Source organism: Staurois parvus, unplaced genomic scaffold, assembly GCF_062004578.1.
Source record: "Staurois parvus isolate SC_StPar_1 unplaced genomic scaffold, SC_StPar_1.0 ptg000224l, whole genome shotgun sequence".
Taxonomy (NCBI): domain Eukaryota; kingdom Metazoa; phylum Chordata; class Amphibia; order Anura; family Ranidae; genus Staurois; species Staurois parvus.
In genome coordinates this window covers 661,747-686,264 of record NW_028318020.1, presented here as the reverse complement: position 1 = coordinate 686,264, position 24,518 = coordinate 661,747, and the positions used below count along the sequence as shown (strand labels likewise).

At 43.3% G+C, this 24,518-nt stretch overlaps 1 protein-coding gene across 1 annotated transcript in view; it reads left to right on the top strand.

Moving 5' to 3' along the window:
• Positions 1 to 24,518, top strand: part of LOC149460603 (uncharacterized) — a 133,919-nt gene that overhangs the window by 14,597 nt on the left and 94,804 nt on the right. Inside the window, exons 8-9 of the mRNA XM_089679454.1 lie at positions 13,784 to 15,079; positions 18,752 to 20,520. Of these exons, the coding sequence (XP_089535580.1) occupies positions 13,784 to 15,079; positions 18,752 to 20,520 (3,065 nt within the window). The remainder of the gene's footprint in view (positions 1 to 13,783; positions 15,080 to 18,751; positions 20,521 to 24,518) is intronic.

Below are 24,518 nucleotides of genomic sequence, written 5' to 3'. Positions count from 1 at the left end.
AGCATAAGCAGATTTAAACTGCATCATCAACATTTTCCTGAAAAAGGATTGTTCTCTTCAAAACTTCTTTTTGACTTTCTTTCACTTTTGGTTATCTGGGTCTCATTTAAATCTAGTCCTTGACCACAGATACCTTTTATTAGGCCCAAGTCCTCAGGGTGATAAATACAGTTAGTTATGATCCATAGTGGCAGGAAAAAGAGCAGTCAGTGTGCCCAATAGGACCCAGATCTTCAAAGCACCATGAGGGGCAGTAAGGAATGTCATCTTCAGGGTCTTTTTCACTGACTTCACCCGCTCTTCGAGGATTTTCCGCTTGTACTTCACCTCCTTTTTCCATCTTGTGTTTCTCAGGTGTTTGGTTCACCTTCTTCACTCGACTAGCATGGATCCAGGACTGGGAATTGTCCACCAGAACAGCTCTTCTGGTAACTGCTATCACCATAGTAGGTGGTCCAAAGGGGTAGCCTTGCTTCTTGTCTTTAGCGAGTTGGCGGACCACTACGACATCTCCCACTTGGAAAGGGTGTGTTGGTTCCTGAAAAGATAAAGGAGAGGTGCGAGCAACATTTCTTTCAATCTGATCTAAAGTCTGAATCAATTTTCTCACATATTCTTGTTGTACCAGGTCAAGGTCCCCTCTTTCTAACATAAGTGGCTGTCTAGCCCAAGGAGTGGGGAACGGTCTTCCCATTAATATTTCAAAAGGAGATAACCCTGTAGTCTTATTAGGTGTCATTCTTACCTCTGCTAGAATTGCAGGTAACATCTTCTTCCAGTGGGTATAGGTTCCTCCAGTGGCCTTCCTCAACTTATCCCTAATTGTCCTGTTCATCCTTTCTACTATACCCCAACTTTGAGGATGATAGGGAATATGACATTTCCAATCTAAGTACTTTTACCAGGTCTTGGCGTACCTTGGCCACAAAGGCTGGTCCGTTATCAGAATTTATCTGCAGCGGACATCCCCATCTGGGTATTATCTCCTGTGTAAGAATTCTGACTACAGTCTGTGCGTCTTCTTTATTAGTGACAAATGCTTCCACCCATCTGCTGAACATATCCACCATTACCAACAAAAACTCTTGCCTCTGTCCTGTTTTTGGCATGTGGGTAAAATCTATTTGTAAATGGGTGAAAGGTGTAGTTGGGTACACTAGATGCTGGTGTTGTGATTTCTTTGGGTTCTGTGGATTGTTCCTTATACATGTAATGCACCTGGAAACATATTCTTTCACCAACCTAGATAAACCTGTAATGTAAAAATCCTGCAATAATGTTTCACATGTCGTTTTCCATCCTCTATGTCCTAGACCATGGTACTGTGCAATGAACAATGGGGCACTTGACATGGGAATGCATGGTTTCCCCTCTAAGCACACTAGACCAGAAGCTGGATCTAGTTGTGCTCCAGAACCATTCCAGTCTGCTAGATCGATTTTTGTAGCAAATGTTTGTAAATCTGCATACATCTGGTCATGTGGGGTAGTTGTGACGCCTGAAGTGGGCATAGGCATCTGTTCACTGGCCACCTGTTGTAATGCGGCTTCCTTTGCTACCTTATCTGCTAATGCATTTCCTTTGGCAATATGATCTCTGTGATTTGTATGTGCCCTGCAATGGAGAATGGCTAATGTTTTTGGTAACTGTATGGCTTTGAGTAGATCAGATATCAAGGAAGAGTGAGATATGGTTTTGCCATCAGCAGCAATGAATCCTCTTCTCTCCCAAATGACCCCAAAATCGTGTACAGCACCATGGGCGTACTTGGAGTCTGTGTAAATGTTGACATCCTCTCCTGCAAATAATTGACATGCTCTTGTAAGGGCAATCAGTTCGGCTGCTTGGGCTGACTGATATGGGATTGGCTTTGCCTCGAGTATTTTGTCAGGAAGTTGCACAATGGCATATCCTGCATGGTAAGTATTATCATTTGGCCTAGAGCATAAGCCATCTACAAACACATCTGGGGCCCCATCAAGAGCCACAGCTGACATGTCGGGCCTAGGGGAAGTGTCTTGCTGTATGTGGGTTATACAATTATGTTCTGGTGCCACTTCATCCTGTTCCCCCTTTAGCCCCAATAGGGCATTCAAAATTGGAGTAGGACCTGAATTTGCTGAAGAATATTTAATAATCAAGTTGGGATCAGATAGAAGAATCACTTCATATCCGCTCAACCTTTGTGCTGACATGTGTTGAGTGTGTATGTTTTTCAGTAGTAAGGACACTTGATGTGCGGTGTGTAGGGTAGTTTCATGTCCCAATGTGAAAGAAATAGCCATTCCCACCACCATCACGCTGAATGCAAAAACTCTCAGACAAGCAGGCATGCCCTGAACCTGAGTTGGCACTACTTTGAAAAAAAAAAGCTACAGGGCGGAGCTTGCCTCCATGTTCCTGAGCCAGGACCCCCGCCATGGTTGTACAATTTTCCCCCGCATACAGATGAAACATTTTCTTATAGTCAGGTAGTCCAAGACCAGGGGCCGTTACCATAGCATTCTTCAGGTACACAAAGGCATCAACCATTTCATTTGACCATGTGAGAATGTCAGGTGATTCTGAAAGTGTGGCAGACCTCAGAGTGTGATCATAGAATGAACAATCAGGTATCCATTGGCGGCAGTAACCAATCATACCAAGAAAAGTTAGCATGTCCTTTTTGTTTGTGGGCGGGGCAGACCCACGAGGGCCGCAGCTCTTTTGTGACTGACATTCCTCTCACCATGACTTAGAGTAAACCAAGGTATTCAACCTGTTTTTGGCACCATTGCAGTTTCTTTTTAGATGCTTTGTGACCGTTCCCTGACAACCATTCTAACAGAGACCAACTATCCTCCTGACTGGCCGCCTGACTTGGACTACAAATCAATAGGTCATCCACATATTGTAGGAGAACTGAACCATTGGGAGGGGTCCAGGACCTCAGTGTGGTCTTGAGGGCAAGTGAGTAGACTGCAGGCGAATCTACATAGCCCTGGGGCATTCTACACCAGGTCATCTGGCGGTTACGGAACGTAAATGCAAATAGCGCCCTTGTCTGGTGGTCCACAGGAACCAAAAAATATGCATTTGTTAAATCAATCACTGTAAAATATTCTGCATCGGACGGAATGGAGGTGAGGAGTGATGGCACATCAGGCACTATTGGGGCTAATGGAACCACCAAATTATTTATGGCCCTCAAATCTTGTACAAACCTATAAGAGCCATCCGGCTTCTTAACAGGATTGATAGGTGTGTTGTAAGGAGAAACAGTTTCTTCCAAAATACCTGTCTCTAAAAATCTTTCCACTAGAGGAGCAATCCCTTCCTCCTTCTCTGGCAACAATTTGTATTGCCTCTGTTTGTAGGGCAATGCCCCTTCCTTGAGTGTGACTGTGTATGGTGTACATGAAATTAATCCTACATCCATAGAATTTGTGGCCCAAACTGAATGTGTATCAGGAGGGGGTGTAATGTGTGAGGGATGACTCTCATCATTGAAATAGGTGGGTATAATGGGTACTTTGGAGGATCTGGCAACAATACCTCCTTCTGATGTTACTCTCAGAGAAATCCATAAAATTCCCATAAGATCTCTTCCCAACAAATTTACAGGGCAATTTGGAATGATTCTGAAACTGTGACAAGTGATGGCCTCATCCCATGTGAGGGCTGAAACGGGCAAGGGGGGAGTCTTGAGGGTTTTTGTTAGTATCCCATTTATTCCCATAGAAGGTTCGGCATTTGTAGTTTCCCCATGATACATTTCCTCACTCAGACTGCTACATGTCGCGCCTGAGTCAATTAAAAATGGAACTTCAGCACCCCTACTTGTAAATAAATGAGGGGCTGCTGCCTATATGATGAAGAAACCAAGGGAAATGCCGGGACACCACCTTCTGGGCATCCCTATTATCTCTGGTTCTGCTGTGGCCCCCACTGAATTGGATATTTAATATCTTGGGGCTGTGCCTGTGGTGTTTGGGGGGTGGTGGTGGCATTAGGTGGTTGGTATCTCTGTTTGAACTGTTGTGGCTGTTCCTGGGAGGGGGAAGGTTCATATGGACAGTTATATCTCCAGTGATCCTGTCCTCCACAGTTGAAACATCCAGTTCTTCTGGGGATTTGGTGAGGTTCAGAGTTACTTCTTCCCCTGCCAAATCCTCCCTTACCTCTACCTCTATACCATCCTCTTCCTCTTTGTCCTTGCCCTTGATTTCCCTGTTGGGGGTCACTTTGGAAATTACTACTATTAACCTTCTCTTTTCTTACAATATCTAAACATCCCGCTGCCTCCTTCTCGTGAAGGGAGGTCTGAAACTCAACAACAGTTTTAGTTGCCCAGTCAGAGACCTGCTGCTTCACGGCTAATCCTGCTTCTGGCTTAAGACCTGTTATGTCTGAATCATCAATGGACTTAACTCTCCAGTTAGAGCCAGTCCTGCTTCTTGTGTCCAGACATCCTTCAACCTTTTCCAGAATTCTAATACAGTTTCTCTACCTTCTGTTTACATGCTGTAGCAATAGGGAGGGAAGCCTTATTCTTGAAAACCCTTTTTAGTTCTGTGTCAAGCTCCCCCCACATAGTTTCTCTCCCTTCTGTTGTATTCAGTTTATAGGCAGTAGCCTGTGTATTACTTGGTTCTATGTGACTAATGCTTTTTACATTTATCCAATCCCAAGCTGGATTATTTCCCAGAATACCATCAATGATCAATCTCATATCTTCCTGCGTGTAATTTCTTCCCAAACATGCCTTTTTTAAATAAGCAAGTGTACCTCCAGGAGATACTGTAGGCTTGGGACAATGTTTAACAATCTTATTAATATCTTCTAATTCTATGGGGTTTTTTAGAATTAGTTCTCCTGCTGTGAGAAATGGTAGTGTCAATATAGCCACCTCCTTTCCTCCTACGGCCCCATCATCTTCTCTTTTTCCCTCTTGTTTCTTATCCATGGATCTAAGCTGCATTCTAAATTCCTCCACATCTCTGCCCTTTCTATGACTGGTGTCACTTCTTCTCCACTGACCATCCTTTTTCTGTAATTTTATTATATTTACCTGTCCCTGTTCTTCGTATTCCAACTCTCCTTCGTTGTCATTATTTTCCGTAAGGATGCCTTGAACTTGGCTACCCTCTTTGTCTGGTGATTTTATACTAATGATCTGTTTGGGTCAAGTGGAGGGGCCTGGCTGTATTGGTTGTAGATCCGGGACGGGAAGTGGCGCAGGGGCAGGAGCAGGAGGGGCAGGAGCAGGGGCAGGGGCTGGAGGGGCATTAGGCTGGGGAGTAGTCATCCCCAAACTGATCAAAAAATCATCATTAGCAGCATTTTTAAAACCACTTAATGAAGGATATATATTATACGGAGGGGGTGGGGTTGGTGTCTGAACTGTTTTCAGTCCGATCTTGGGTCTGCATGTCTTTTCAGATTGATGCTTTTCCTGGCATATTTTTAATGTATCCAATTTCAACTTCCTCTTTTGTTTTAAAGAGAAGATCAAATTGAACTTTCCCTTGCTATTATCAACCCAGTACAGTGACCATTTTAACCAGTTTTCTCCCCCTTTCTTCATATAAGCTTGGTCCCATTGCGGGTCCCCCTCATACCAAGGAAAGGCTTGTTTGTCCCCCAAACATAATCCCTTAACCATGTCTGTATGAAAAGGATCATTTGCCCCCTTTCTTGGGAATGGGTCTGTACTCCCCATAGCTTCTGTCCAGCCTGCCATACAATCCACCCAGGGATTTATTATATAATAGTCCGTTCCACAAACTCTAGCAACATAATCCTTACAATTTTCTCCCTTTTCTGGGGGACCTGGTGGGTAACTACCTCCTTGACCCATATTTAGACAGTGGATAAGATTATCTTACTTTATAATCTTATTTTGTTCCACACAACAAATTATCTTATACTTCTACGCAACAGAAAGAAAAAGCAAAAGACAGACAAACCAGAATCTGCTCCACAGACTTATTAACCTTTTGATAACTTCCCAAAAGTTATCTCTTCACTGTTCTACCAAAAAACAGTGTGTTCTACCAGAGAACAATTTCTTTTATGTTCTACCAAAGAACAATATGTTTTACCAAAAACACTCTTTTTATAGTGCACTATTTTGTAACTCTACCAAAGAGTTAAGTCTGCTTACCAAAAGCAGCTACAGGTTATCACGGGTCTATATAGACAATACAGAATGATTCAAGACCTTCCCTCAACACATGGCAAGAAAGAGCTTTTAATCATAAAAGAAAAAAGGTTTACTTACCAAGTGAGGTGGGTGGTCATCCCGGGCCGAGCCCCCAGCTGAAAGGAATGATTTTCTTTATCCCCTCAGAGACCCCCAGTATGTGGAGAGATTTCTGGTTTATCAGCAAAATTCTGGGAACACCCCTTGAACACGGAAATATCAGCAGCCTTTGTTCAGAGATGTTCAAAGTTTATTAGACATTACTAAGATTATATAGGATACAGAAATAATAAGGGGGGGGAGCGAGTTCTAAAACTGTAACTTGTAAGTTTCCATCATGAGCTGACTACATGAAACATGGCATATACATTTCTTGGTATAAACTGTTTTTGCTAGCTTTCTGAGAAATAGCCGGGCAAAGAAAACTTCAGGGTCATGTTATCTTTTGTTGATACATCCTTCAGCAAACTAAAACAGTTCCATTAAACTTCTAATATATCTGCAAAAACTTAACTTAATACTTAAAATGGCGTACATCAACACAATGGAGGTTCTCTAGATCCTTTCAACTGAAACCTTTAAATACAACAAGGGAGTGAATAAGGTTCAGGAGGGCAGGATATTCAATATGAAACCAAAATGAAGAACACGAGGACATGGCCTCCAACTAACTGGAGGAAAGTTCACAACTAATCTCAGAAAGTATTATTTTACTGAAAGAGTAGTTGATGCCGGGAATAAACTTCCAGTAGAGGTAGTGAGCCAGTGACAAATCACAGAGATCATCACAATAGTACACAATGAATGGCTATGAATGAAAGCTATTCATTGTGTACAACTGTCATGTGATCACTGTGATTGGTCACAGCAATCACATGGTACTGAGCAGGCCTGGTACAATGATCTGTCATCTGGTGGACACAGCAGGTGACATATCAAGATACAGCAGAGCCACTAGACTTGGAGGACTTCATATGATGTCCACCCAGGATGGGAGATATCCCGCTCAGCTGTCAATCTTCTATAGGCCTGGTGGGAAGCAATTCATTACAGGGGACACTGTACAGGTTCTATATGTAGTCTGGGGGTCCCTGTGGAGGTCCATGTGTGGACATTTCTACCTATGATAAATGACAGGCTAAACCCACCTGGAGACTTTCTCCACACCTGGAGTGTGCTGAGTTCTTGGAGAACGTCTACACAGTGTTTCCAGATTGGCTTTATCACCCCAACGAGCTCGCTCCAGTTCATGGATGTCATCATTATGTTTGGAGGATCTCACCAGTCAGGAGCCTTTCCTGTCATCCTACATGTTCCCTTCTGAGGATTGTTCTATCTTTCCAAACAAATGTATGAAATCATGGATGAGTCCTCCTTCTATGTGATCTAGAAGATCTTCAATCACAATGTCTTTATGGATGAAGTGGATGGCCCAGTTTATATATTATTTATTGCTTTACAGCTTTATTCCCTCCAGGATTCATTCTTTATTTATAGAACCATTCAAGGAAGTGTTCTTACTGTGAGAGATCTCCACCACCATTCCTCTGTGACCATTACATCCTTCTCATTTATGTCTAACATCCTCATTATGAGTGGATTGATATATATTCTTATGCTTTAGGATGTATTTTTGCATTTTTTTACCCAAAAAGATCTGTTTTGGAGGTCTCTGTTTTATTATGTATACCTTTATTTTATCTTGTGTTCTGTGTCTTTAAAAAAATATTTTAATACAGATAGAAAAATCTTAAACAGTTGGTTGCATAAGAGTTAGGTTTATTGTTTCTTACGTTTTTTAGTTCTTTTTGAACGTCCCTGGTATCTCTGTAAGGTAGATACAATGCAGGAATGGTTATTAGGGGACACTTCTCAGGGCTGCAGTTCCTCTGAACTCCACAAGATGGTGATCTCATTTCTCTCCAGACAGGACTTCTCTATGGGATACAGACAGGAAGTGATGTCAGGTACAGACAGGAAGTGATGTCAGGTATAGAAAAAAAGTTCCATGTGGTATGAAGTACAATGGAGACATTGCTGGAAGTGGCAGCAGAGGAGGTAATAAGATGTTATTTCCTATTTACACCCAATAACCCCCATCCTCTTCCTCCATAGTCATGTCTATCCTCTTCCTCCATAGTCACTGTGACGTCTTTTATGTCCAGCAGATGATGATACACACATATATAGTGTGGGAACCCAGATTAACCCCTTCAGGGGGAGGAGTTGATGATAATATATTTGCCCCCAAAGCTGGCCTACATGGTTCAGTTTCATCGTTCAGCCAGCGGGATGACCATAAAACCTGAATCAATTCCCCCATCCACACATTGGAGGTGGATGGGGGAATCCTCCCCGCTGCACTCTTGTATTCTGACAATGGGGGGACTCTCAGAATACACAGATCAGCACTGAAGCTATTGGCTGCAGCCGCTGGGGGAGTGGCTTTTATCCGGCAGTGGCCACACATGGATGGAAATGTGAGCGATCCCTGCTGAACCAGCTGAGTTTCCATGGATCTATGGTCACCTTCAGTGACTTCCTCCCCTCCCCCTCATCTCCTTCATGATGGAAGTCATGCTGAGATCATCTCCCATTGGCTGAGCAATATTCTCATTTGTCTCTCAGCTCCTTCTTGCTATTCCTCGTCCTGCCTGTTGTTTCCTTGGATTGATTTTCTGTGTAGTGACCCCGGCTTCGTCTCTTGGATGCGCTCGTCTGTTGCTTGCCCTGACCTTTCTCCTGATTCCTGGATCTCCTCCTCATCTCTCCTCCATATCCTCTTACACAGCTTTTCTCCACACCTGCAGTGACCCTGGGGGGAGGAAACTTGGCACCAGCACGCCGCCAAATCCATCCCCACCATTAGGGGCTCTGGAGACAATTGTCTGCTATTTACACTCCGTTCCTCCGCACGTCACCTGATCACATGACAGCTTACTTCCACAAATTCCGGACAGATTTCTGGATGGAAAAGATCAAAGTTCACTCTTCAGTTTAGGAGAGGTAGGACGCACCCAGGAACAAGGATTTGGTTTGCATGGGAGCCTCATATAGAGGACCCCTCAAATCTCCCCATCCTAATGTCCCTCCATCCAGAGTCTATATGTCCTATGACATCACACTGACCTCACAGCTCCTCCTCCCAATGTCCCTCCATCCAGAGTCAGAGAATCCTATGACATCACACTGACCTCACAGCTTCTCCTCCCAATGTCCCTCCATCCAGAGTCAGAGAATCCTATGACATCACACTGACCTCACAGCTCCAACTCCCAATGTTCCTCCATGCAGAGTCAGAGAATCCTATGACATCACACTGACCTCACAGCTCCTCCTCCTAATGTCCCTCCATCTGATTTTTTCTGATGCTCTTAGGATGTGGGGTCCCTTGGTATCCTCACATGTAAAGTGGGACTGTTGGTCCTGCGTTGTATGTAATGACATCAGAATGCTGCAACAAGCCTATACCCTGCGTAGTGTGGGGGTCCTGTGGGGGGGAATTATACCTCAGCCTGAAGTGGGGCTTTAATAAAATGGAGACCTGAATGGAGAGGTGAGGAGGATTCTGGGAATATCATTTGATGTGACTCTTTGTGTTCAGATGTAGAGTTTTCCTCCTGTGAAGTCTGGAGATCATATGACATCACATTGCCTCCACCTCCCTCCCTGATAGAAGAGAGAAAGAAGAAGAAGATTCTAGAAGTCACCAGAGAGATCACTGAGCTGCTGACAGGAGAGGTGAGCGGTGCCGGGAATTCTGGGACATTCTCCAGTAACAGACAAGGGATGTGTCTGGATGGTGACTGTATCATTGTGTGTGTCAGGTTCCTATAAGGTGTCAGGGTGTCACTGTCTATTTCTCCATGGAGGAGTGGGAGTATTTAGAAGGACACAAGGATCTCTACAAGGACGTCATGATGGACAATCAGCCGCCCCTCACATCACCGGGTAAGAGGAGACTTTATTGTAAAGGAGAGAGCAGTACGGAGGATCCACCTAGATCCCCCATCATCTGATAAACACATAGAAACAATGGATTCAGTCAGTGTGTGTGTTTCCTACAGATGGATCCAGTCATGGGAACCCACCAGAGAGATGTCCCCGTCCTCTGTATTCCCGGGATTCCACACAGGAAGGTCACACCATCCCTCACCATCATCAGGTAGATGATGACAATTATTGGTAGTTGTGATTTATACACAGCATGTTTGTTACAATGAATGTTTTATTATATCTTTCAGAGTGGAATCCTCGGGGATGATAATATTGATGTTAAAGAAGAGTATAAAGAGGAGGATGAGGAGTATGGAGTGATGGAGGAGTTTTCAGAAGGACACAAGGATATGATGGAGCCACCTAATACCAGGAACCCCCCAGAGAGATGTCCCCATCCTCTGTATTCCCGGGATTCCACACAGGAAGGTCACACCATCCCTCACCATTACAAGGTTGGTGGGATGGAGCATCTAGAACATGGACTTGTAAAGATGATGTGTGGATTGTTTATGTGATCTTACATTTTACAGATGATATTCTCTCTCATTTCCTTGATTTAGAGTGGAGATCCAATCGATATAGAATTTGAGGTGAAAGCAGAAGAAGAAGAGGCGTATGTGAGGGATGATCAGCAGTCTATGGAGGAGGATGGAATAACGGGGACATTTATAGAGGAGGACACTCCTACAGAGATCAGCATAGGTGGGTCATGAACACTAAATCCATTCCTCCACCCATACTGCTCACTGATTGGTCCAGAGTAGGGCGGGGACTGGGTGATATCAGCCTGTAATCCCCTGGTCACTTTCCTGAGCTGTGTTCCCCGTCCTGTATTCCTGGATTTCTCTCTGATAATCTTCCTTCTCTGTGCTGCAGACACAATTTATGTATCTACAACAAAAAATATAGAAAAAAGCGCCAATCTATGTGTCAAAGAAAAATATATAAACCTTGTGTATAAAGCAGCAACACCCCAACCAAAATTATAAATAATAAATTCTGCAAATTTAAACAATATATCATATAGGCATGCGCTAGAAAAATATATACAACACCAAATAATTAAGTGTCCATAATAAACTGTGAAAGTCCAAAAAAATCAATTTGAAATTCCAATGTGAACTGTGAATGATCCACCACCAAATGAATTAAATAAACTCACCAGAGCTCAATGCTGATCAGATTATAGACCAGCACTTGTGCTCTGGGAGCGATGAATGCAACGATTTCCAAATATTAGATGAAGTAAGTAATCAAATCCCGATGATCAATAATGGCAGTCGGCATAAAGAACAGCATATCTCTATCAGAAGCAATACTCTGCAGCCACAAGGTCTTATATCTCTCCTTTCCAATCCATCTCTCCATAATGTATAGGGTGCACTCAGGGACAAAAGAAAGAAATATAATGGTGGAATACGTTTCATAAAAAGTATATATTTAATAGAATCTCCAATACACTCACAAGAAAGGTGTCCAGACAGACACCAGCTTAAACAGCGATCCACAGCAACTGAGGAACGAGGATCTCCGCTCACCGCGGATCACCTCCGACACACAATAGGAACAGAACGTCCTGACGTCAGCATCGAGTAGTCCATGCCCAACGCGTTTCGTCACCACAACGTCATCAAGGGGCGGTATTGATCATCAGGATTTGATTACTTACTTCATCTAATATTTGGAAATCGTTGCATTCATCGCTCCCAGAGCACAAGTGCTGGTCTATAATCTGATCAGCATTGAGCTCTGGTGAGTTTATTTAATTCATTTGGTGGTGGATCACTCACAGTTCACATTGGATTTTCAAATAGATTTTTTTGGACTTTCACAGTTTAATATGGACACTTAATTATTTGGTGTTGTATATATTTTTCTAGCGCATGCCTATATGATATATTGTTTAAATTTATGTATCTAGACTGGATTTCTGGAGATTCTGGGGTTCAGCTGGCAGCAAAATCTTCATTTCACCATAGACATTACTAGACCTAGGCACCTGGGGTGTGTCTTGGATCTTCTTTTTCATGACCGCGTCTAGTAAGATCTCTGACAGAACAATTCTCCCAGGATTACTTACTCTGTGGTCTGCTGGCTGTGCCGGGTGGAGGGATATGTCTGTAGTGTCTCAGACCCAAGTCACTGAGTGCAGTCTCAGGAGATGGGAGGCAGCGGTGTGGGATCTCTGCAACTTGTCTACAGTAAACATTTAATCTTCCACTGATTACTGAATACAAATATTATGAGTCCTGACCCTTACACTGTATAATTTATATTGTACATTACATACTCCTGACCCCTGCACTATATACTCCATGTTGTACATTACATACTCCTGACCCCTGCACTATATACTCTATGTTGCACATTACATACTCCTGACCCCTGCACTATATACTCTATGTTGTACATTACATACTCCTGACCCCTGCACTATATACTCCATGTTGTACATTACATACTCCTGACCCCTGCACTATATACTCTATGTTGCACATTACATACTCCTGACCCCTGCACTATATACTCTATGTTGTACATTACATACTCCTGACCCCTGCACTATATACTCGTGTGTTGTACATTACATACTCCTGACCCCCACACTATATACTCTATGTTGTACATTACATACTCCTGACCCCCGCACTATATACTCTGTTGTACATTACATACTCCTGACCCCTGCTCTATATACTCTGTTGTACATTATATACTCCTGACCCCTGCACTATATACTCTGTTGTACATTATATACTCCTGACCCCTGCACTATATACTCTGTTGTACATTACATACTCCTGACCCCTGCACTATATACTCTATGTTGTACATTACATCCTCCTGACCCCTGCACTATATATCCTATTGTACATTACATACTCCTGACCCCTGCACTATATATTCTATGTTGTACATTACATACTCCTGACTTCTGCTCTCCCCCCTCCCCCCACTGCTATATATACACATAATATGGATTGTCTTTTGTTCCCCCCATTTCCTCCCACCTGGACATTTTATATCGAATGATGTGATTGGAGCACAGACTTTTACATGGTGATAATAATGTGATAACATCCTCCAACTTTGGACCCTTAAACAGAAAGCGATAATGAGGGAGGAGTCAATACCCCAATGATGGTGGTCTTCAGGATCAGTCCAGTCTTCATCTTGGTTGTTCTCCCCCCATCCTCACTCTCTGACCTCTGGTGGGGCTCAGCCCCGCTGTTCTTCATGACTAAATCATGGACTAAATAAGGAAGTGCAGTACTTCTTGTGTTGGGAAGATGGTGATGAGTGATAGAGGGGGTGGGGACCCTCGTCCTATAATCCCCTCATCACTGTCCCTCCTATAAAAGACAGTTCTGGTTGTTTCCTCACTCTCTGACTAAGGTCCATGAATAAAGAAATGACCTGGTAGGAGATCAGAGGAGCCATTTCCTAGTTCCCTTGAGGGTGGAATTGTAAGCTCCTCAGAGACCAAGCTGCCTGATGTGGGCAGAGTCCTGGTTTGGGGGAACCAATCAGCTCCTGTCTAGTAATCCTCTTTGTCTTTGTATTTTAGTCCATGGCCGGGAGATGAGGAAAACCTCCGAGGATTGTCTCACTTTGTCTCCAGACTGGAAAGTAGAAGATGAGGACATCACACAGTATAGTCCAGGAGAAAACCCGGCTCCCTCCAATGTCCATCCGGCACCACCCAGTGTAGATGGACCATCGGATTCCTCGTATCCTGAGGAACCTCAGACTGTGCAGGACCGGGCCGGCCTTCCAACAGGGAAGAGGTTCTCCTGTCCTGAGTGCGGGAAGGGTTTTTCATTGAAGTCCAGTCTTTACAGACATCATAGATCTCACACAGGGGAGAAGTCATATTCCTGTCCTGAGTGCGGGAAATGTTTTTCAAGGAAGTCTGATCTTTACAGACATCAAAGATCTCACACAGGGGAAAAGCCGTATTCCTGTCCTGAGTGTGGGAAATGTTTTTCACATAATTCCAGTCTTCAAACACATCAGAGATCTCACACGGGGGAGAAGCCGTACTCCTGTCCTGAGTGTGGGAAATGTTTTTCAGAGATGTCCAATCTTCATAAACATCAGAGATCTCATACGGGGGAGAAGCCGTATTCCTGTCCAGAGTGCGGGCAATGTTTTTCACAGAAGTCCCATCTTTACACACATCAAAGATCTCACACAGGTGAGAAGCCGTATTCCTGTCCTGAGTGTGGGAAAAGTTTTTCAGAGAAGACCAGTCTTTACACACATCAAAGATCCCACACAGGTGAGAAGCCGTATTCCTGTCCTGAGTGTGGAAAATGTTTTTCAGATAAGTCCAGTCTTCACAGACATAAGAGATGTCACACGAGGGAAAAGCCATTTTCCTGTCCTGAGTGTGGGAAATGTTTTTCACAGAAGTGCCATCTTTACACACATCAAAGATCTCACAAGGGAGAGAAGCCGTATTCTTGTCCTGAGTGTGGGAAATGTTTTTCAGTGAAGTCCAGTCTTTACACACATCAGAAATCTCACACGGGGGATAAGCCATATTCCTGTCCTGAGTGCGGGAAATGTTTTTCAGTGAAGTCCCATCTTTACACACATCAAAGATCTCACATGGGGGAGAAGCCACTTTCCTGTCCTGAGTGTGGAAAGTGTTTTTCAGATAAATCCAATCTTTACAGACATCAGAGATCTCACACAGGGGAGAAGCCGTATTCTTGTCTTGAGTGCGGGAAATGTTTTTCAGTGAAGTCCAATCTTTACACACATCAGAGATCTCACACAGGAGAGAAGCCATATTCTTGTCCTGAGTGTGGGAAATGTTTTTCACAGAAGTCCCATGTTTACATACATCAAAGATCTCATACGGGGGAGAAGCTACTTTCCTGTCCTGAGTGAGGGAAATGTTCCTCACTGAAGTCCTGTCTTCCTGTACATCAGGGATTATAACAGGGTAGACAGATCAGACAGGGGTCAGTACTTATTGGGGGGTGGAATGGGAAAAGATGGGGGGAGGGCTATGGCAGATGATAAGAAGGTTCCCATGTTACAAATAACCAGTGGAATTGGTACCATTTGTATGAAAATAAAAAATACACAAAATCCGTGTAAACAAGGTGTCGGTGAATGAAAGTGTTTGCTCACCAATGCCAGAAGTCTGCCCAGCACAATAGGTGAGTTGGAAGGTTTGGTGCATGAAGAGAACTAGGATTGAATTGGTATTGCTGAATCTTGGCTTCATTCCTCACATGACTGGGCCATTCATATTCCTGGCTAGGTTCTCTTTCGGAGAGACGGGGGAAATAGGAAAGGTGGTGGTGTCTGTCTCTATGTGAGAAGTGATCTCAGAGCGAGTGTGAAAGAGGACCTAGTTGATGGAGAGTGTAATGAGGCTGAAGTATTATGGGTGGAACCAGGGGTGGACTGACAACTCCTGGTGCCCCCGGGCAATAGGGGATCATGGGGCCACTTTGTCCTTGCCCAAACTCAAAATAGCTAATGAAAAAGGTACCAGGGGCATCTCGTGGGTCCCCCTACTTACCCCGGGCCCTCGGGCAGTACACGAGTTTCCAAATAGTCAGTCTGTCCCTGGGTGGAACTGCACATGGGGGGGCGTACTACAAAGGTCATCATTGTATTTTGTTATAGGCCTCCCAGTGTTAATGAGGAGGTGGAGACTCCGCTCCTCGCAAAGATGGAAAGGGCTGCAAGGGCTGGGACAGTGATAATAATGGGGGATGGGAACTACCTGGAAATTGACTGGAGTAATGGTACTACAGGAACAGTTAAAAGACAGGAATGTGTAAACCTACTACAGGACAATTCTATGGTCCAGTTCATAGAAGCCCCAACTAGGAATGATGCTCTGCTGGACCTGGTCATCTCCAAACATGCAGAGCTTATTACGAATGTCCATATAAAAGATTATCTGGGTAGCAGTGACCATAACATGATTTCATTTATTGTTAGCTGTAAACAGCGAGCACATACGGGAAAAATAAAAATGCTGAATTTTAAGAGCTAATTTTTAAAGGCTGAGATCTGCTTTCCATGACTTAGATGGTTAGGGAATATTGGCATCGATGAACACAACACAGAAATGGGAGTTCTTCAAAAAGACTGTATGTGACCACACTGCAAAATATATTCCCATGGGCAACAAGTATAAAAGGCTACAAATCCAACCTATGTGGCTTACGGCCAAAGTTACAAAAGCGATAGATAATAAGAAAAGAGCTTTTATTAAATATAACAATGAAGGAACGCGATCATCGTTTACACATTACAAAGAATATTATTTACATGTTTCCCTCTGTACAATGCACATCCTCTGCCATTGAAGTGTTACATTTGTTGGAATGGGATTGTGGATCCATCAATATGAGTTCCGGGGTCAAGAATGGCTACATTTGATGTCTTCTTATCAGGCGGACTTTTCCCTGAAGGAACAAACTGAAACAGAAATGTATTCGCTGTTTTTGAGGTTGGGAAAGCTCTTGGAAAAGAAATCGGCACTTTTTTGTCATATTAAAACATTCGATAAGTATGCCCGAGAAAAGATCAACCCACTTGGGTGGAGGATCCAGATCTTTCCCAACATTGAAAAAATAAGTGAGCAATTCAAGAGGGAACGGGAGGAAAGCCTACAATCATGCTCACAGCAAAAGATGTCCATATTGGCTCCGGAATATAATAAACAGATGTTATCATTGGAGAAGGATATTGGAGATGCAGAGAGATTGTTATCTGCATTCACAACACTTTCATTGTATTCTGATTTGGGGAGGAAACTTAGGGAAGGCCTAGCAGATTTGTACAAACACTTATCAATGAAAAAAGAGAATACATTTTGGTGAGATAAAATAGTGTTTTTGGAAGGAAAAGCATAAAGGTGGACGATCCTTCAGTACATGAACCTCCAGAGGAGGCGCTATCACCACTCTACACAGGACACCTTAGAACAGTGGTCGGCAAGCCGTGGCTCGCGAGCCACATGCGGCTCTTTACACACTTTAATGCGGCTCTTCTGTGGGCCGGGCGCCTGCTCCCCTCCCTCCTCTCGGGCGGTCGCCCCAAAAGTCAGGACTCTGCAGCTAGCCTCTGTCAGTGCGCGCCCTGTGTGCAGCCCCGGCGGCCGGCTCTACACAGCTCCAGTCGGGTCATGTGGTATAGGGGGGGCGTGTATTTCTGTGTAGCGCCGCGGCGGCGAGGCAGCATCCTCTCTCTGTCTGCTGCCCTCAGAAGAAGACTGTGCCTCCCAAATCAGCAGCGTGTCATCCGGTAGGTGTAGCAATGGCCTGGCCTGCCTGCCTCTGGGGACTCAATTTCTGTGACAGAAAAAGGAAGGGTTGGGGGGGAATGGAGGGGGGGAGGGGATGAATATGAACTATATGCCTCTGGAACTTGGAAATGAGAGATGTGGGCAGGGCCAGGGAGAGACAAATGAAAGGGGTGACTGATGGCCATCATGGAGGGGGGGGATAATTATGAATTATGTACTCATATGAGAGATGTGAACTGTGAACAGGGCAAAAAGAAAGGGGTGACTGATGGCCATCATGGGAGGGGGGGGGTGGTGATTATGAATTAAGTGTGCCTAACTATGGAAATGAGAGATGTGAACAGGGCAGGGTAAAAAGAAAGGCGTGATGGCCATCATGGGGGGGGGGAAATGCGACATGAGGGGGGAGAAATGTGACACGAGGGGGAGAAATGTGACACGAGGGGGAGAAATGTGACATGAGGGGGTGAAATGTGACACGAGGGGAGAAGTGTGACATGGAGGGGCAGAAATGTGACATTGTGGGATTGACATAAAAAGGGTTGATGTGAAAAGGGGGTTGTGGACATAAAATTGCGGAATATCGTAATCTAGGAGCCAACAAAATAAGTTAGTGGCCAGGTTCTGAGGTCAATATATAACAGTACCAGTGAGGACTATTTGAGTGTGTTTTCACATACTTTTATATGTACTTTTTTATTTGTATCTTGATTTTTATTTCATTTTATGTTGTCATTTTTTACTTTTATTCAACTTGACTGCAGAGCCAGTGCAATGTGTGCATGCCTGTTTTATTACTTTTACTTCTTGCCTACTGTTTGGGTGTATCCATCAAGGTGGAGAACCCTGCTTAAAATATCCATGATGAGCCCCACTCATTTTATAATACTATTTACACACACATAAGATGCCATATATGCGTCATCCACAGATAAATACCAGTGCGTCATCCACAGATCCCCCATAACAGTGCGTCATCCACAGATCCCCCATAACAGTGCGTCTTCCACAGATAAATAACAGTGCGTCTTCCACAGATAAATAACAGTGCGTCATCCACAGATCCCCCATAACAGTGCGTCTTCCACAGATAAATAACAGTGCGTCATCCAATATTACTTCTTTTATGTGATTAAGGATGCCGGTTTGGTGTTGGTGGCTTTATTTTAAAATGAAACATTTTTATAGGTGCCCTGTTTGACATGGCTACAAAGAAAAAACAACGAAAAACGGAAGACGAAAACCGTGAATTTAAAGTGGAATGGACCGAGACTTTCGCGTTTCAGAACGTAAGTGGCTTTCCGACCTGTCTTATTTGTAAAGAAAAATTGGCGCATAACAAAAAATCTAATTTGGAGAGACACTTTACAACAAAACACTTGTCCTTTAGTAATAAATATCCTGTTGGTGATGCAAGGAAGAAAGCAGTTGAGGAACTTCTGAAGAGTCAAGAAAAATCAAGTTCTGCGTTTAATCAGCGGGTGCAGTCTTCCAACTATGTTAATTTTGCAAGTTTTGCGGTTAGTCAAGAGATTGCTAAGAGAGGCAAACCATATACAGATGGCGAATACATAAAACGTTGTTTTATAAGTGCATCAGAAGAGTTATTCAGGGATTTTAAGAACAAAGAAGAAATTCTAAAAACAATTAAAGAGTTGTCATTGTCTGCTAAAACAGTGAAGGATAGAACAGCCAAAATGTCTTCCAATATAACCAACCAACAAGTTGATGATCTTAAAGTGGTTTCAGCTTTATCAATAGCAGTTGACGAGTCTTGTGACTTAAATGATACAGCTCAAGTTTCACTTTTTGTAAGATTTATGTCAGCTACAGGTCCCAAAGAAGAACTTTTAGGATTATTGCCACTGAAAGGTCAAACACGTGGAGAGGATATAGCAAATGCTGTAATTGGTTGCATTGAAAAATATCATATTCCACTTGATAAAATCGTCTCAATTGCAACAGACGGGGCAAAAAGTATGACCGGCGTAAGAAATGGATTTGTTGCTATTATGAAAGAAAAAATTAGTCACGAGATACTTACATACCATTGCATCATAAATCAAGAAGCACTTTGTGCGCAGACATTTCCAGAAGAAATGTGCAAAGTTATGGAATTGGTGACTAAGATGATCAACTCCATTGTAGCTAAAGCTCTTCATCATCGCCAATTTAAAGAATTTTTAGTTGAAATTGAGAGTGAGTACGCAGATCTTCTGCTGCATAACAAGGTACGTTGGTTATCAAGAGGAAACGTTTTGAAAGGTTTTGCTTCCTTATTATCAGAAATCAAAGCATTTTTCCTCGAGAAGGGTGTTCACTATCCAGAATTAACAAACGATCAGTGGACCCAAAAACTGTATTTCATGGTGGATGTTACTTCCCATCTAAATCAGCTTAATCATAAACTACAGGGGAAAGGAAACACAATTTTTTCGATGTTAGAAGAAGTTATTTCGTTTGAAAACAAATTATCTGTTTTTGCTCAAGATTTTGACAGAGAAACTTTGATTCACTTTCCAAGCCTGTTGAAACATCGCCAAGAAAATAATTCTGATATTGACATTACCTATTTTAAAACAGCACTTTTAAATATGAGGGAAGCTTTTCTCAAGAGGTTTCAGGAATTCAGAAACAGCAAAGCGACGTTGGCCTTTGTTAAAAAACCTCTGGATGCCACTGTAACGGAATTAAATTTTTCTCCCTTTAATATCGACATTGGCAACTTTGAAATGCAATTGCTGGATTTAAAAAACAAAGAACTGTGGAGCTCGAAATTTGAACGTCTTTGTGCTGATTTAGAAAGATTGGAGAAAAACAAATGTGAACTTAGTTCACAGAACAAGTGGTCTGCTTTGAAAGACCTGGAGAAGGAAGATATTTTGATTTTTAACACCTGGAATAGTATTCCTGACTCATATAATCAACTAAAAAAGCTAGCGTTTGCTGTTCTTTCCTTGTTCGGGTCTACATATTTATGCGAACAATCATTTTCAAGTATGAACCTTATCAAGAGTAAATCGAGAAATCGTCTCATCGATGAGAACCTGGAATCGTGCCTAAAATTAAAAACAACAACATACAAACCTGACTTACTCAAACTATCCAAGGAAATGCAAGGCCAATGCTCACATTAGTGGTTGTGACTTTGTCAGTCATTGTCAGGATGTCATTTTCTCTACATTGTAAGGCAAATTTTACGGAATTTAACGTTATCGATAAATAATATCGTTCTAAAGTTTTTGTTTTATTAGTTGTGTTATTTGTATCCTCCCGACCTATGTGGATACTTGCATGCAGAATATTCTCAATAAAAATTTATTGAAACTAAAAACAGTGTACCATCCTATGTATTTACAGTTTTAAAAATGTGGCTCTCAAAATAAATTTCAATCGTGGTTTTGGCGAGATTTGGTTCAGTTGAAAAAAAAGGTTGCCCACCACTGCCTTAGAACATGAACCTCCAGAGGAGGCACTATCACCACACTACACAGGACACCTGAGAACATGAACCTCCAGAGGAGGCGCTATCACCACACTGCACAGGACACCTTAGAACATGAACCTCCAGAGGAGGCACTATCACCACACTGCACAGGACACCTTAGAACATGAACCTCCAGAGGAGGCGCTATCACCACACTACACAGGACACCTTAGAACATGAACCTCCAGAGGAGGCGCTATCACCACACTACACAGGACACCTTAGAACATGAACCTCCAGAGGAGGCGCTATCACCACACTGCACAGGACACCTTAGAACATGAACCTCCAGAGGAGGCGCTATCACCACACTACACAGGACACCTTAGAACATGAACCTCCAGAGGAGGCGCTATCACCACACTACACAGGTCACCTTAGAACATGAACCTCCAGAGGAGGCGCTATCACCACACTACGCAGGACACCTTAGAACATGAATCTCCAGAGGAGGCGCTATCACCACACCACACAGGACACCTTAGAACATGAACCTCCAGAGAAGGCCCTATCACCACACCGCACAGGACACCTTAGAACATGAACCTCCAGAGGAGGCGCTATCACCACACCGCACAGGACACCTTAGAACATGAACCTTCAGAGGAGGCGCTATCACCACACCACACAGGACACCTTAGAACATGAACCTCCAGAGGAGGCCCTATCACCACACTACACAGGACACCTTAGAACATGAACCTCCAGAGGAGGCGCTATCACCACACTACACAGGACACCTTAGAACATGAACCTCCAGAGGAGGCCCTATCACCACACTACACAGGACACCTTAGAACATGAACCTCCAGAGGAGGCCCTATCACCACACTACACAGGACACCTTAGAACATGAACCTCCAGAGGAGGCGCTATCACCACACTGCACAGGACACCTTAGAACATGAACCTCCAGAGGAGGCGCTATCACCACACTACACAGGACACCTTAGAACATAAACCTCCAGAGGAGGCGCTATCACCACATTACACAGGACACCTTAGAACATAAACCTCCAGAGGAGGCGCTATCACCACACTATACAGGACACCTTAGAACATGAACCTCCAGAGGAGGCCCTATCACCACACTGCACAGGACACCTTAGAACATGAAACTCCATAGGAGGCCCTATCACCACACTGCACAGGACACCTTAGAACATGAACCTGTTGTTCGGCCCACGTATTGCTTATCACAGGGACACGTAAGCATATAGACCACGTTTCTAGTGTTACAGGAAATGAAATTCTTCATGTTATCTGATCTGCCTGTGCTGCTCCAGGTGAAGGAATCTAATCTGCGTTTCCTTATACCATTACAGGTACATATAACACACCTATTACAGGGATGACACCCTGGAAGGTTAGCAAACAATGAAACCGTCTTGGGTGGGTCCACAGTATTAGGTGCCAACCAGTGTCTAATGGCCATTGCCTTACGGAAGATTATTTCTGGTTTACCAGGTAAGATGTTGGCAAGCACTGGATCTGTTTTCAGGATATCCCAATTTTTCTTAACCATTTCCATACCGGGCACTTTTCCCCCTTCCTGCCCAGGCCATTTTTCAGGTTTCAGCGCTCTCACACTTTGAATGACAATTGCGCGGTCATACAACATTGTACCAAAACTAAAATGTTATAATTTTCTTCAAATAACTAGAGCTTTCTTTTGGTGGTATTTAATCATCGCTGAGGTTTTTATTTTTTGCTAAATTAACAAAACAAAATGAAAATTTTGAAAAAACAAATACGTTTTTATTTGTTTCTGTTATAAAAGTTTGCAAATGAATAATTGTTCTTCATAAATTTAGGCCGAGATGTATTCTGCTACATGTCTTTGGTGAAAATAACCCAAATTAGGATGTATTAGTTTGTAGGAAAGTTATAGAGTTCACAAACTATGGGATAGATCTGAATATTGATCGATCCTGAAGTACTGACAGCCAATCTCATTTCTTGAGGTCCAAGAATGTCAGAACAGTACAGATATCCCCAAAATGTCAGAACAGTACAGATATCACCAAATGTCAGCACAGTACAGATATGCCCCAAATGTCAGGACGGTACAGATATCCCCCAAATGTCAGGACAGTACAGATATCCCCCAAATGTCAGGACGGTACAGATATCCCCCAAATGTCAGGACAGTACAGATATCCCCCAAATGTCAGGACGGTACAGATATCCCCAAATGTCAGGACAGTACAGATATCCCCCAAATGTCAGGATGGTACAGATATCCCCCAAATGTCAGGACGGTACAGCTATCCCCCAAATGTCAGAACGGTACAGATATCCCCCAAATGTCAGGACGGTACAGATATCCCCCAAATGTCAGGACGGTACAGATATCCCCCAAATGTCAGAACGGTACAGATATCCCCCAAATGTCAGAACGGTACAGATATCCCCCAAATGTCAGGACGGTACAGATATCCTCCAAATGTCAGGACGGTACAGATATCCCCCAAATGTCAGGACGGTACAGATATCCTCCAAATGTCAGGACGGTACAGATATCCCCCAAATGTCAGGACGGTACAGATATCCCCCAAATGTCAGAACGGTACAGATATCCCCCAAATGTCAGGACGGTACAGATATCCCCCAAATGTCAGGACGGTACAGATATCCCCCCAATTGTCAGGACGGTACAGATATTCCCCAAATGTCAGGACGGTACAGATATCCCCCAAATGTCAGGACGGTACAGATATCCCCCAAATGTCAGGACGGTACAGATATCCCCCAAATGTAAGGATGGTACAGATATCCCCCAAATGTCAGGACGGTACAGATATCCCCCAAGTGTCAGGAAGGTACAGATATCCCCCAAATGTCAGGACGGTACAGATATCCCCCAAATGTCAGAACGGTACAGATATCCCCCAAATGTCAGGACGGTACAGATATCCCCCAAATGTCAGGACGGTACAGATATTCCCCAAATGTCAGGACGGTACAGATATCCCCCAAATGTCAGGACGGTACAGATATCCCCCAAATGTCAGGACGGTACAGATATCCCCCAAATGTAAGGATGGTACAGATATCCCCCAAATATCAGGACGGTACAGATATCCCCCAAGTGTCAGGAAGGTACAGATGTCCCCCAAATGTCAGCACAGTACAGATATCCCCCAAATGACCCCTTTTTGCAGAGTAGACATTCTGACGTATTTCATAAGAGGCACGGCAAGTTTTTTGAAGTTGTATTTTTTTTGGCATAATTTTTCGGAAAATGAATAAAATGCAAAAAATTATTTTCACTATTTTTTTTTTACATTCTGTCACCAGTGCAGTACAGCGTCATCATATAACTGGCATGGCGGTGATCAGGGACACTGACTGGTGACAGTATGAAAAAAAAAAAAATACATTTTTTTTTTTTTAATTGTTTATTAATTTTTTTTTCTTTATTTAAGATTTTTTTTTCATATTTCAATATGTCCAAAGTAGTACAATGTTACCATAGTAACACTGTAGATCACTGACCATTCACAGCTAGACACTAGTATACAATGGATGGCATGAATGAAGCCATCCATTGTATACAACTGTCA